The sequence below is a fragment of the Sorex fumeus genome, unplaced genomic scaffold (genome assembly GCF_029834395.1).
Source record: "Sorex fumeus unplaced genomic scaffold, SorFum_2.1 ptg000001l, whole genome shotgun sequence".
NCBI lineage: Eukaryota > Metazoa > Chordata > Mammalia > Eulipotyphla > Soricidae > Sorex > Sorex fumeus.
In genome coordinates this window covers 2,113,537-2,129,058 of record NW_026606058.1, presented here as the reverse complement: position 1 = coordinate 2,129,058, position 15,522 = coordinate 2,113,537, and the positions used below count along the sequence as shown (strand labels likewise).

The window sequence follows — 15,522 nt, the reverse complement described above, 5'->3', positions numbered from 1 at the left end:
GACCTGAGCACAGAGCCAAGAATAAGTCCTGATAACTGCAGAGTATGTCCCCCCTAAAACCACACTCAGCCACGCGGCAATGATGACTGAATTCAGGATGAAGACACGCTAAACAGGGGCTGAAGTCATAGTATGGTGGGTAGGGCACTTGCCCTGTACATGGCTGACTCAGGCTTGATCCAGGCACCCCATATGATCCCCTGAGCCCACCAGGAATGATCCCTACCCACCTGAAGAGAAAAAGAAATGCAAGACATATGCTGTACTACTGTGGTTATCTCCACATCCCATTTTCACATTAAACAATTTTTATTTTAGAGCCCAGACAGTACAGCTCGTAGAAAGTTTGCCTTGCACACAGCTGACCTGGGTTCCATTCCCAGTGCCACATATGGTCCCATGAATTTCTGAGCAAAGCCAGGACTAAACCCTGAGCATCGCCAGGTGTGGCCCCCGCCCTATTTTTTTTTTTCTTTTTGTATTTACAACAACCCGGTGTTGCTCCGGGTGACTCCTGGCTCTGCACTCAGGAATTACTCCTGGCAGTGCTCGAGGGATTATATGGGATGCTGGCGATCAAACCTGGGTCAGCTGCATGCAAGGCAAACGCCATCTCTGCTCTGCCCCTTCCCCTACACGAAAAGGTTTTAATTTTGTACACCATGTAGTTTATAGAACTGATGATAGAATTTCATGCAAAAAAAATTCCAGCACCCATTTCCTTATTTTCTTCCCTTTACTGTTCAGTCATTTCATACAGGTGGACAGAGAAATCCTCCCCTTTCAGAGTATGAAAATCTCACTCTGTCCCACAAGCAGAGCCACTAAAATCAGGAGGAGAAAAATGTGGCAGTCAGATGAGAAACTCAGCCCCATCTTCATAGTTATATGTCACCCTTACCTTACCCAGCCCAACTCACCTTCTGGTCTTTTGGAGTTCTATTCCCAGTATCACCTATGGGTGAGAAAGACACGAGCTTAAGAGATGTACATGTAAGATTTTTTTAACTTAAATTTTATATATCCCCCCCCCCAATTTTATTTTATATTGCACGGGGAGTTATTTACAGTTGGGTTTTGACACATAATGTTCCATCACCAATCCTGCCACCAATGTCAAAGTTGCTCCATCAGTGATCCGAGGTTCCCTCTCCTATATGCCTCAATCCTACTCCAGCCCCAACCTGCCATCCTAACAGGCACTTTTTAAGTTTGGTGATAAGAAGTTCTAAGATATAATAAAAAAACCAAGTAATTTCTAAGAAATATGCATTATCATGAAGTATTACTGACAATAATGAAAAAAACTAAGTATTAAACATACATATGCATATCAAAGAGCCAACAGAATTCAGAAAGATAACAGAGCAGAGGGGCTGGAGCAACAGTACAGCAGACAGGGTGCACCTTCACATGGCTGACCAAAGTTGGATCCCTTATGGTCCTCCAGGCCCCCCAAGTCTCGCCAGGAGGTCCCTAAGTTCAGAGTCAGGAATAAACCCTGAACGCTGCTGAGTGTGAGAAAAAGAAAAAGATATACTGAAAAGAGGTGGTCAAGCTGATATGGAGAAATTAATATACTGGGACAGTTAATAATAATCTATGGGACTTGAGTTTTCATAATATACTTATTTCTTCTCTTTTTTGCAGGTGTATGTGTTTGTGTGGGGGCTGGTGCTTACTCCTGCCTCTGTGTTCAATGATCACTCCCGGTCGAATGGGGGACAACAACATGTAGTGCTAGAGACCAGCACAATATGAACAGCCCAGCAGGACCACAGCAAACTACAAAGTAAAGTAGCCCACTGAGCTCAGTAAAGGTAAAGGTAAAGGCCCTCCCGTTGATCGTCGATTTGCTCGAGCGGGCCCAGTAACGTCTCCATTGGAGACTTTGTTGTTACTGTGTCTGGCATATCGAATACTCTCGGTAGCTTGCCGGGCTCTCCGAGAGGGGCGGAGGAATCGAACCCGGGTCGGCCATGTTGGCCGCTTGTAAGGCGAACACTCTACCCGCTGTGCTATTGCTCCAGCCCAGTGAAAACAATTATGAAGATTCAACTTGCACCAAACAGCTCAGTAAATCCTCAGATAATGACTTTAATAAACACCACTGTGATATAACATTCACAAAATTTTCTTACTAAACCATTTTTTTCATAATTCTACTTATCATTTTGTTGCAACAAGCAATATAAAGTAAATTATTTCATGCCTGCTAAGGGGGCAGGCTTGGGGTGTGGGGGGTGAAACTGGGGACAATGGTGGAGAGGTCACACTGGTGGCGGGATTGTTGCTGAAACAATGAATGCCTGAAACAACTGTATTATGAGCAATTTTGCAAATCACGGTATTTGAATAGTTTTAACTATTTTTTTTTGTAAATTTTTTTTTTAAGTTTTTCAAATTTTTGGGTCAAACCTGGCGATGAAATCACTCCTGGCAGTGCTCGGAGGACCATATGGGATGCTGGGAATTGAACCAGGGTCGGCCTGACCAATGATGGCTGCATGCAAGGCAAACGCCCTAACCGCTGTGCTATCGCTCCAGCCCCAAATAGTTTTAACTATTGAAAAAAAAAAAAGATAACTGATACAACACACACAAAAAAATTGAATTTGGGGGCTGGAGCAATAGCACAGCGGGGAGGGCGTTTGCCTTGCACGCGGCCAACCCGGGTTCAATTCCCAGTATTCCATATGTTCCCCTAAGCACCGCTAGGAGTATTTCCTGAGTGCATGAGCCAGAAGTAGCCCCTGTGCATCGCCGGGTGTGACCCCAAAACAAAAACAAACAAAAAATTGGATCTGACCAAGAAATGGTGAGAGGAGGGGGCTGATCAATAGCACAGCAGTTAGGGCGTTTGCCTTGCACGTGGCCAACCCAGGTTCGATTCCCAGCATACCATATGGTCCCCTGAGCACTGAGTACAGAACCAGGAGTAACCCCTGTGCATCGTCAGGTGTGACCCAAAAAGAAAAAAAAAAGAAAAGAAATATTGAGAGGAGGCTGGGAGATGGCCGAGGAGGCCAGTGGATGTGCCAGACATGCATAAAGCCCCATCAGCACAAGACCACACTACCAGGACAAGCAATGAAACTGTCAGGTCCGTACCTGTACTACAAGGCTGAAGGGCCCCTGAAGGCCCTGCAATACTGGGCCACCACCCAGTCTGCCAACAAACTAAAACAGAAACAAGATAGGCAGGTCACCTGAGAGGACGAAGAGATGGCCAACAGATAAATGAAAAGATGCTAAAGTAGGGGAGATAGATCAGGGGTCAGGAGCATAAGCTTTACATGTACAACAACTCTAGTCTGATCCTCAGCACTACACAGCCCCAAGGACTAATGGGTGTGTCCTGGAGGCTCCCAGCACCCCCAGGGCGGACTGGGTGGTCTCCAGCACCAATGACTAACATTGCATTCTTAGGCCTGAGGATGAAACAGCCAGTCCAGACAGCCAAGGATCACCTTGAGCAGCATGTTGTAGAAAACTTCCTCAAAGCAAGTTCACTGCGATGGACTAGATATTCAATATGTATCTTGGGAAGATCCTTGTTTATGCATTAGATGCAATGCATAAGAATATTTAGAGCACTATTTAGAGTTACCAAAAATCCTTAAGCCAAATGAAATGCCAACTGGAGCAAACTGTGGCAATGCTATAAAGGATTGCTATAAAGGAATGCTGTAAAGAAATGCTTTTATAAAGGAATGCTATATTGATTGCAGTTGCAACTGAACTAAACAGGCTTCACACATCAGCATTTTCTTGAACAATGAAGAATGAAAACAGGATTCATAATTTCAAGTTGAGTTGAAAAAAAAAACAGGCAAAACTACGGCAGTTCTGATAACTGTGGTAAGAGAAAGTTGAACAAAGTTATATACAGAAAACAAGGATTAAACTGGAAGCTGCAGAGATGCCTCCAGATTCCTCACCAGGCTGAATCTCCAATCTGGGGCAGCCCAGAGGGAATGGGGGTAGGTGAACCCATCACCCACCCAAACAGAACCCTGGCAGTTGAAAACCTCCGGAATCTAATCGCTGTCATGCTCACAGCCAGACTCCATGGCCTCAGCCCAAGTCTCATCTAGGAATGAATCTGTTAAAAAATTCAGGTATACACATTTTGTGACTGCAGTCTTTAGGCTCTCACAGGGTTGGGGATGGGCTCCCTTCTCCTATCTTCCTGTTCTTCTGGGAGCCTGGTAGTCATGCCCACGAAATGCTGCTGGTGTTATAAGCCAGCCATGATCCAGAGACTCATAAATAAATCTTGAAAGAGAGCAACAAGCTGCAGAGATGCTTCCAGACCCCAAAGTCACCATCCAGTTAGATAACTTGAGCTGTGTCACCCCATTCAAAACCTACTCCACTGATATTCCAGGAGTAGCACACCACATCGGATGGAATTTAAAGTACAAGGCAATCTCGGTTGAGAAAATATTAACACACAAAGCTTAACCTGTAACAATAGGTAGTGATCTCTTATACAAGGGCTTAATGGCTCCAGGATGAGATACAACAATCTTCACACGCTTTATTCTAATCTTTTTGATCATTTTTATTTATTTATTTTATTTTTTGCTTTTTGGGTCACACCCAGCGAAGCTCAAGGGTCACTCCTGGTTCTGCATTCAGGAATTACTCCTGGCAATGCTTGGGGGGCCATATGGGATGCCAGGGATCAAACCCAGGTTGGCCGCATGCAAGGCAAACGCCCAACCTGCTGTGCTATCGCCCCGGCCCTTTTTTGATTATTTTTAGCAAATTCTTCATAACAAGCAATATAAAATAAATTATTAAGTGCTTGCGATTAGGGAAGGCTTGAGCGGTGATTTGGAAAGCTAGAAATAACAGTGTGACTGGTACTGGAAAATGAATAGTTTATTTTTTATTTTTTGCTTTTTTTGGGGAAAAAAAAAAGGATTAAACTGGAAAGATTTTTCAAACTTTGGGCCAGAAATGTGGCGACTGTGACAGAGCATGTGTGAGGCTCTAGGTTCAAATCCTGACACTTATAAGGGGGGATAAAAAAAAAAAAGGTGAACATGAATTCCTTGCTCCCGATTAAGGTGAGCCCAATAAAGAAATTTAACACAGATATTCATAAAACAGGATTAGGAAAGTTAAGAGAGAAAATAAGTTTCTCCAGAATGGGGAGGGAGGAGTCAGTGCAATAATACATAGGGTAGGGCTTGCAACAGCTGACAGGGGTTGGGGGGATGAGGAGTAATTCCTGAGTGCAGAGCCAGGAGTAACCCCTCAGCACTGCCCAGGGTGCGACCCAAAAAATACCAGAATGGTGAGGGTGCCTCAGGACACATCCCAGCATTAGATACGCATGAAAATCCACATCCGTGCCTTAGTAAGAAAGTCCGCATCTCAAGAGGGGAGATGCGGGTGACACACGTGCTTGGGCACTACATGCGCTTGGTAGCAACACCTGGGCACAGGTTGCACATGATCTCAGGCAGTGGTCCCAACAGTTTCTTTACAGAAAACCTATCCAATTCAAAACAGACGTTTAAAGAAAAAAAGATTAAAAAAAAAAAAAGAACACAGCACTTAGGAGATTTATAGAACAACACCAAGCATTGTACCATATGTATCATGGGAACTAATGGGTCAGACATAACCTTATATGCCGACCTGGGGTTCCATCCCTGGCACCAACTGATCACCTGAGCACTGTTATGAGTAACCTAACACCAAGCCAGGAGTAACCACTGAGTGCTGCCAGGTGAGCCCAAAACAGGAACAAGAAAATAAAAATACCCAGTGGGAATCCACAAAAGCAAGAGGAGAGACAAGGTCAGAAAAACAAATGAAGAGTGAGAAATATATTCAAATCTGATGAAAATATTCACTCTAGAGAATGAAAGAAGCTCGAGGATGAGAACAAAGAATTATACTTAAGGCACGTCCCAGGCAATTGAATGAAAACCTGACACAGTACTCAGGGATTATCCCTGGCTCTGGATCACTCCTGGCAGTGCTCATGGGACCATATGAAGTGCTGGCAAATGAACCTGATTGAGCCGTGAACAAGGAAAGCACCCTACCCACTGTACTATCTCTATGGCTCCAGAATGGCAGTTTCTTAAAAACTTATTAAATTCAGGAAAAGATCTGGCAATTCCATTTCTTGGAGGAATATCTAAGAGTCCTGAAACACAGTGCCTACAAAACCTATGTACAATAGGGCTGGAGAGATAATACAGGGATTAATATGCTCACCTTACAATTTTTTTTTTTTTTTGCTTTTTGGGTCACACCCGGCGATGCACAGGGGTTGCTCCTGGCTCTGCGCTCAGGAATTACCCCTGGCGGTGCTCAGGGGACCATATGGGATGCTGGGAATTGAACCCGGGTCTTCTGCGTGCAAGGCAAACGCCTTACCCGTGGTGCTATTGCTACAGCCCCCACCTTACAATTTAAAAAGCTACAAATAGGCAGTAACAAGTCTCACAATGGAGACGTTACTGGGCCCACTCGAGCAAATTGATGAACAACGGGAGGACAGTGCTGCTGTGCTACAGTACGTATAGACAGGGCTGGAGTGATAGTCCAGCAGGTAGGGTGTCTGCCTTGCCTACCCAGGTTCGATTCCTCCGCCCCTCTCGGAGGGCCCGGCAAGCTACTGAGAGTATCTCGCCTGCATGGCAAAGCCTGGCAAGCTACGCGTGACGTATTCGATACGTCAAAAACAGTAACAACAAGTCTCACAATGGAGATGTTACTGGGCCCGCTCAAGCAAATCGAAGAAAAACGGGAGGACAGCGCTACAGAGAGACAAAGAGAACACACTGAGATAGTTATATACATAGGGACATACCCCAGCATCACACGGCCCAAACAACACTATCTCCCTGTGCCCTAGGACTGAAGTGCCAGCCCAGTTAGCCAGTATCACTGAGAGCCTCCTGGGGCGTGAGCACTGCTTGGGAGGTCTCCTACATTTCCCACTCCACCCCCAGAAAAAAAAGAAAGAAAAGAAAAGGGGCCAAAGAGTCAGTGCACTGGAGACAACCCTGGTTCCAGCCTCAGCACCACACTGGGTTCCCTGAGCACCACCGGGACTGTGATTCCTGAGCATAGCACCAGGAGTAATCCCGGAGTACTAGCAGGAATCTCCCCCCACAACCCCCCAAAATAAAGAACAAAAGGAAAGAAAGGTAATTCAGAACAGGCATTATATGCAAAGTAGAAACACTGGTACTTCCATCAAAGTAGCACACAAAATATAATATATTTTGCTAATCTCATTTTTTCTGAGAGTTTGGGATAGGGATTAAGTAACAATGGTTTCTCCTTCTTTACAGAAAAAAAAAGCTTCATTTAGGCACTGTATTTTACAAATATGTTTGTAACAGAGTTTTAGGAATGTTTCAATTCCAATCTCACCACCAAGGTCAACTTCCCTCCATCCAAATCCCGCCTCCCTCCCAGGCTCCAGTCCTTCCTCCTTTATCCTTCAGCTTCAATTTCAATCCGGAGACCTTCCTACTCATGTTCTCTTCACTTACCCGAATCAATGCTGAGGACATCATCATCTTCGTCGGGAATTTCAATTATTTCCGTAGGTCTGGAAGCTTCATCCTCAGAACTACTGTCCCGATAGTGGAGCCCCAGCTTGGAGTAGACGTCTTTCACCAACGACTCACAGTTAGTCACTGCCCTAATATTGAAACACATGTGGAGAAGGTCAAAGCCAGCAGAGGAAGCAGGGACAGGAGCCATCAGAGCTTAAAGGATGCACTACTTTCAATTTTAACAGGCCATGATTTAAAAGGTGTGCAAAATTTCGTCAAAAAAAAAAAAAAGACAAACTGGCAGGCTACCGAATGTAACCTGCCCACACAGCAGTCTGGCAAACTCCCCGTGGCGTACCCAATATGCCAAATACCAGGAACAATGATGGGTCTCATTCTCCTAACCCTGGAAGAGCCTTGAGTATGGCACTTTTCAAAAAAATCTCAGGGACAGGATGAAGGAGATGTTACTGGGGCCTGCTCGAGGCAATCGACAAACAACAGGATGGTTGTGATCGTCATCGTTCAAAATTTATGATACTTTCTCCACAGAAAAGTCCGGTGATTTTGAGACCATTGTCCAAACTCCCAGGAGGCCGCTGAGACCTCAAAGTGGACAAATGCGGCCGAGCAAGCACACGCACCTTGAACTCAGTCTTCAACCTTGGTGGCACCACCGACAGCACCACTGGCTGAAGCCAAGCTGCGTCTCACCAGCCAACAGGGTCAAGTATCCCTGAGGTGGAGAAAGGATGGGGACCGACACCCCCCACCAAAATGAAACCAAAAACCTTACCCCCTCCAACCAAACAAAAAACCAAGACAACGCATAGAGCCAAAGTATAGTCCGTCCAACTTTACTTCACCATCATTAAGATTTGGGAGGGTGTGGGCCACCCCCAGCAGTGCTCAGGACTGACTCCTGGCTCTGTGCTCAGGATGGGAATCTTGGGCACCGAGCACAACTTGAGCACTGATGGTTGCGTGCGAGGCCTTCACCCCTGCAGCCCCTTACTTCATCTTCTACTCTGTAATTTAAAAACACACCCTAGTGTGGAGCTCATGCCCAGTCCGATCAGCCTGATCAGCGGCTGAATAAATAGCAACACTCCTACATTAAAACACACACACACACATACTAGCAAAACCAGGACACCAGAAACAATTTTTTCTGGGGATTTAGAACCCTCCCCAGTTCCGTTCCTGGCACCCCATGGTCCTCCAAACACTACCAGACACGGCCCAGGAGGCACCAGAGCATCCGCTGTGGCACCCGGCACCTCTGACAGACACAGCAGCACTCCATCCTGCAGTTTGCACACTGCCATCAGCACAAGAGCCCCAAACCAGCTGGTGCCCGGGGCCTTCTGAGCACCTCTTGGTACCTCAGAGCCCCGCAGCTCCCTACAGAGCAACTCTTTTCTTTTGGAGCTCAAGACTTGCTCCCGGCTCTGCGCTCAGGGATCACTCCTGGAGGGGTGCCATTCGTGGGGTGCCATTCATAGGGTGCGATTTGTGGGGTGCCCTTCGTGGGGTACCATTCGTAGGGTGCGATCTGAGGGGTGCCATTCGTGGGGTGCCATTCATAGGGTGCGATTAGTGGGGTGCCATTCATGGGGTGGGATTTGTGGGGTGGGATTTGTGGGATGCCATTCGTGGGGTGCAATTTGTGGGGTGCCATTCATAGGGTGCGATTTGTGGGGTGCGATTTGTGGGGTGCCATTCATGGAGTGCGATTTGTGGGGTGCCATTCATAGGGTGCAATTTGTGGGGTGCCATTCATAGGGTGCGATTTGTGGGGTGCGATTTGTGGGGTGCCATTCGTGGGGTACCATTCATAGGGTGCAATTTGTGGGGTGCCATTCGTGGGGTGCCATTCATAGGGTGCGATTTGTGGGGTGCCATTCATGGAGTGCGATTTGTGGGGTGCCATTCGTGGGGTGCAATTTGTGGGGTGCCATTCATAGGGTGCCATTCGTGGGGTACCATTCATAGGGTGCGATTCGTGGGGTGCCACTCATGGGGTGCCATTCGTGGGGTGCCATTCGCGGCGCTGGGGGTGGAACCCTGGTCACTCAAGCACTCCCCCCACCAAACTCTTCCGCAGCGATTCTGAAGCCGCGTCCCACAGAGTCAAGGGAATAGGGAACGCGATGAACCGCTGTGAACAACTTTGCAAAAGCAAAGGAACGAAACAACACACGACACGGGACGACCAAAAAAAAAAAAAAATCAAGGGGCCTGAGGAAAGACCAGGACCCCCAACCGCTCAGGTACTGGCCTCCGGGGGCTGAAGACGACCGTCCCTGAGGAAGAGGAGGACGACGCCGGACGCCCGAGGGGCGGCGCCGGGGCGCTCACCGGGAGGCGTCGTCGAAGAGCTGGTCCACCTGGGCCATCTCCGTCTCCTTCTGGACCACCCACGTCTCCAGCTCGGCCAGCTGCTTCTTGCGCTGCCGCACGCACTCCATCTTCTCCAGCTCCTCGTCGATGAAGAGCCGCAGCTCCTCCATGGAGATGCCCAGCTCGTCCACCACCGCTCGCTGCAGCTCCTCGATCTCCTCCGAGGCCCGGGCCGCGCCGGGGGCCGCGCCCGGCCCCACGCACCCGGGCCGCGCCGACATGCCGCCGCCGGACGCCGCGCGCCGCGAGGGGGGGGCGGGCGGGGCGGCGCGACGGGCGCCCGCCGGGGAGGGGCCTGGGGGCCGCGGCCGGCGAGGGTCGTCCGTCTCCGGAGCCCCGGGCGCCCGCCCGCCTAGGCCCGCGCGCCCCGCGACATCCCCGCGCTCGCCCGGGCACTCGCGGAGCCCCGCACGGGGCCGCCCGCGGGAGACGCTACCTCAGCGGCCGGGCCCGCTACCTCAGCGCCAACGGCCCCGCAGCCCAGCGCGGCTCGGCCCGCGCCGCCGCCTCGGGTCCCGCCCCCGCGGCCTCCGCCTCCGGCTCCGGGCGCCTCCAGCAGCCGCCGCGCAGCCCGCCCGGCCCCGCAGACTCCGCCCGGGAGGCCGCGCTCCGCCCGAGAGAACCGAACCGGGGAGAGCGGGGAGCCGGGGGCGGCGAGCCGCGTGAGCCAGGGAGGGGCGGGGACGCCGGAGCGGCGCCGGAAGCGGAGCCCAGGTGCGCTTCCGGTCCGCGGGACGGGGCCCCGGCGGGGCCAAACTCCACGCGGCGGGTTTGCCCTCCCCGAGCGCCCGGAGGAGGGCGACTGCGCATGCGTCCCCGCGGGCCCGGCCGTGCTCACGTGAGCCTCCAGTGTGGCTGGCGGGGTGGGCGTGGCGTGGGGCGTGGCCACGGAAGCCCCGCCCCTCCTGCCTTTGGGCGCGGGCAAGGCTGGGTTTATTGGTTTGTTTGTGTGGTTGTTTGTTTAATGAATCTCTGTGAGTGACAGTTACAGACTTACACTTTTGTCTCATTGAATTTGGGTCACACAATGGTTTTTTTTTTTTTTGGCCTTTTTGGGTCACACCCAGCAGTGCTCAGGGGTCACTCCTGGCTCTGCACTCAGGAATTGCTCCTGGCAGTGCTTGGGGGATCAGATGGGATGCCGGGGATCGAACCCAGGTCAGCCGCGTGCAAGGCAAATGCCCGACCCGCTGTGCTATCGCTCCAGCCCTTGGTCACACAATGTTCAAGTACCCATCCCTCTACCCTGCCTGTTCTCCACTACCAATGTTTCCAGTATCCCTCCCTCTGTGGTAGGCACGTTCCCACTTTCTCTCTCTTTCTGGGTGTTACGGTTTGCAATTCAGGTACTAAACGGCCATTATGTTTGGTCCATAGTCTATTTTCAGCACACATCTACTATCCCAAGCAAGCCCTCCAACCATCATTTACTTAGTGGTCCCTTCTCTGTCCCAGCTGCCTTTCCCCCCCAGCACATGAGATCAGCTTCCAAGCCCTGGAGGGATACTCCTGGCCCTTAGGTGTTAGTCTCATATTATGTTACTTTATATTCCACGAGTGAGTGGAGTCGTTCTATGTCTGTCCCTCACTTTCTGACTTATTCCACTTCACATGATACGCTCTTTTTCTATCCATTTGTATGCAAATTCCATGATTTCGTCTTTTCTAACAGCTGCATAGTATTCCATTGCATAGATATACCAAAGTTTCTTCAACCAGTCATCTGTTCTCGGGCATTAGGGCTTCCCCCCCCCCCCCCCCAGATCCTGGCTACTGTAAAAAGGACTGCAATAAGCATACAAGTGCAGATGTGATTTCTACCATACTTTTTTGCATTTCCAGCATGTATTTCCAGAAGTGATATTGCTAGTCAAATGGGAGCTCAATTTCTAGATTTTTTTTGTTTTTTTTGTTTTTTTGCTTTTTGGGTCACACCCGGCGATGCTCAGGGGTTACTCCTGGCTCATGCACTCAGGAATTGCTCCTGGCGGTGCTTGGGGGACCATATGGGATGCTGGGAATCGAACCCGTGTTGGCCATGTTGGCTGCGTGCAAGGTAAATGCCCTACCCACTGTGCTATCCCTCAGCCCCACAATTTCTAGTTTTTTGAGAAACTTCCATTTTGTTTATTGTGTGGAGGCTCTGTGGGTGTAAATGGCCTGTGGCTTCTTGCTGCTTGCTTTGTAAATTGTACATATTTCAACAGGTCAGGGGACGTCGAAATGGGATAGAAATGTGGAGTACCCCTCCCCTCCTCACCTGCTGTTTCTCATTTAGGGTGAAATTGTCAATTTCCTAGTCTTGAATGTAACAGGTCGTGCCTTGGGACTTTGGTGGGGATTAGAGGGTGGCCACACTCTGCAGTGTTCAGGGGCTCCACTGATGTGGGGTGGGGTCAGGGATTTGAACCTGGGTTGAAGTCGTGGTGGTGGCTTGCAGTGGCAAGACTTTACTTCCTAAATGATCTTTGGCCCAGGGACCTTTTTGTTTTGACTCATGTACAAGGATCGAAATCCATAAAAGGATAAAACTGTTCTTTTAACCAGTTGTATAATACTTCACCAAGTCATACGAACAAACTTCAGTTTATTACCACGTGGCAGATTTTGCATTTTGTACAAATTGAAGATTTGTGGTAACCCTGCTTCAACCACAGCTATTGGTACCGTCGTCTCAACACACTTGCATAATGAGTTTCATTTTTTAGCAACTAGTACATAGTTTTTAGATATAATTCTACTATATGCTTAATAGTGCCCAGCATAACATAGCTATAACTTTGGGTTTTGGCCACACACAGTGGTGATCAGGGCTTACTCCTGGCTCTGGCTCTGGCTCTGTGCTCAGGGATCATTGTTGGCGTGCTCAGGGAACCATATGGAATTCTGGGGATCTCACCCTGGTCAGCGGGGTGCAAGATGAATGCCTTACCTGCTGTACTATTGCTCTGGCCTGTCGTATTTGTTTTATTGTAGAGGTCTAGACTCAAACCCACAATATCTTTGAGGTGTTTCTGTTTTTTAGGAATTTAGGTTGTCTTCAATTCCCTCTAGATTGTCAGCAAGGTCTCCTTCACCTCCAACTGCTTGGACCTTCTGGTCAAGGTCACCTAAGACAACTCTGGTCCCATGGAGGACTGAAGACTATAGCCACACCACCACTGCCATCCAGAAGATCCATAGAAAACTGGCTGACAGCCAAGGGATCGCCCAGAACATCACTCCCGTTGCCACTAGCACAAAGGCTGTGGACACAGTCATCCCTGCGCTGACTGGGATGCTGACTCCAAATATGTCTGTCATGGGTCTAATCTGCCACTTGGAGTAAGCTGCCATGTAGACGACATCGAGCAGGAGGTGACAGTGGCCTCATGGGCCCTCATGGGCTTCTGGGCTACACAGAGGACCAAGGTGCCTATCAGTGACACTCACTCCTCCATCCTCCATGCGGGCTGGCCTGGCCCTCAACGTAAACAGCATCTTTCTCATTTAGATGTGGGAAAACAGATGTGGCAAAGGAGGGGCATAATGAACCCCACCTTGTGTACCATCAGTAAATACATTGTCAATCACAAATCATCCTGTTAATCGTCGATTGCCTCGAGCAGGCCCCAGTAACGTCTCCTTCATCCTAGCCCTGAGATTTTTTAAAAGTGCCATATTACAGGCTCTTTCAGGGTTAGGAGAATGAGCCCCATCATTGTTACTGGTATTGGGCATATTGGGTACACCACGGGGAGTTTGCCAGACTCTGCCCTGTGGGCAGGCTACATTCGGTAGCCTGCCTGTTTGTCCAAAGTAGGGATGAGATAATAAGATGTCATAATAAGGTATCACCAAAAAAATATCTAGGTTGTTCCCAGGTTTTTCTTCTTGGAAGGAGGGAGTCACATAATGGTGCTTAGAGGGGACCATGTCGTGCCAGGGATCAAAGCTGGGGCTCTTATAGCAAAGCGTGTATGTTGGCCCATTGAGCCAGTTCTCTGAACTTGTTTTCAATAGAGTTTTTTCTTCTGGTCTTGGGGACACCGCCTTCCAGCAGTACTCAGGGATCACTCCTGGCAGGACTTGGGGGGACCATATAGGATGCTGAGGATTATACCCAGGTCGACTGCACGCAAGGCAAATGCTATACCTGGTTGTGCTATGGTTCCAGGACTAGATTTTCCGTTTTGGACCATCACAAGTAATACAGCAATAAGCAGTAGCATCTTAAACTAATATTTATTCGTTTGGGGGCCACACCCTGTGGTGCTCAGGGGCTCCACCCTGTCTGTTGTGCTTAGGAAATTGTTAGTGCTGGGCTTGAAGCCCGTGTACACATAGGCACTGCATATGCCCCAGGCTTCTGAGCCCTATTTTTAGTCCAGTATCTTTATTTTTGTGGAAGAAGTGCCCTGAAACAGAATCTAAATTTAAAAAGAAATATATCCTTTTAAGATTACTCGTTGTCTTTTGGAGGTCACACCTGATGCTTCTTGTGGGAGCTCCTTCCGATTCTATCATTGGGAAATTACTCTCCTTGGTGTTTGAACAACAGTGGGTGAGGTGCTTGGATCCAATCCAGACCTCTGCATGCACATGTAGAGCATGTGCTCAGTTCCTCCAGCTCTCCCTGACCCTCCTTGTGAAATTTTTAAAAGGTTCTGTTATCAAATTACTTTTCAAAAAAATTTTTTTGCTCCCACCAGCTAGTCTCTAAAGTAACTATTTTCCGACATCTTTATGAGGACTGGATGTTCCATAACAAATTTTGTTACATTGGTGTGTTCTTTCTTTTTCTTTTTCTTTTTTATTTTTGCTTTTTGGGTCACACCCGGCGATGCTCAGGGGTTACTCCTGGCTCATGCACTAGGGAATTACTCCTGGTGGTGCTCAGGGGACCATATGGGATGCTGGGAATCGAACCTGGGTCGGCCGTGTTGGCTGCGAACAAGGAAATAGGTGAACAACAAGTTGACAGTGATACAGTGAGACAGTTCATTCTGTGTCCCTCTCCCTCCGATTCCTATCACTCAGCACCATGCCTGATTTCATCTTTCCTTACAGTTGCACTAAGTTGTGTCTATGTAGCAACTGTGGGTACATATTGTTATCCTAGTTCAGAAATGTTTCTCTTATTTTTCCTTCTTGCCTTTTCTATTGACAAAATATCCCTGCTTGGTCAGCATGATGATAGCAGCTTGAAAAGAAAGTTTTGCTTTAGAAGAATTCTCTGCCTGTAAAGTTCTAACTTTACAGCGTACATTTCAATGACCTTTATTGAAGGCCCCAACATGGCAGTGGGGATGGTTGGTCCTTTCCCATCTCCCTGCTGGGTCCTGGCTGTCAAGGCCATGACCTGCCTTGGGGCCGTATTTAAGCGTGCCACCAGTCTTGATTCAGAGATGAGGCAATGAGTCCCGGAAGACAGAAGCTCGCTGGAGATGTCTCTGAACCCCATGCCTGGCCAATTTCACTGGGTCTCCTCTGATGAAGCAGGTCTCTCCTCTCCGCCCACTCCAGATGAACCCCTGGTGGCCACACATCTTCAGAAGAAAAACCCAGGTACGCGGGAACAGGGTCTGAAGATGCCAGGCTT

At 48.9% G+C, this 15,522-nt stretch overlaps 1 protein-coding gene and 1 pseudogene across 2 annotated transcripts in view; both read right to left on the bottom strand.

Annotated features, from left to right (window-relative positions):
- Positions 1-10,165, bottom strand: part of SETDB1 (SET domain bifurcated histone lysine methyltransferase 1) — a 37,754-nt gene extending 27,589 nt beyond the window's left edge. For both annotated transcript variants that reach the window (XM_056120253.1, XM_056120968.1), the window contains exons 1-3: positions 9,900-10,165; positions 7,533-7,684; positions 921-955 (exon numbers count right to left, since the gene is read on the bottom strand). In XM_056120253.1, coding sequence (XP_055976228.1) covers positions 921-955; positions 7,533-7,684; positions 9,900-10,162 — 450 coding nt within the window. In that variant the 5' untranslated portion in view covers positions 10,163-10,165. The remainder of the gene's footprint in view (positions 1-920; positions 956-7,532; positions 7,685-9,899) is intronic.
- On the bottom strand, positions 734-865 carry LOC130035516 (uncharacterized; annotated as a pseudogene).
- Positions 10,166-15,522: the final 5,357 nt, after the last annotated feature.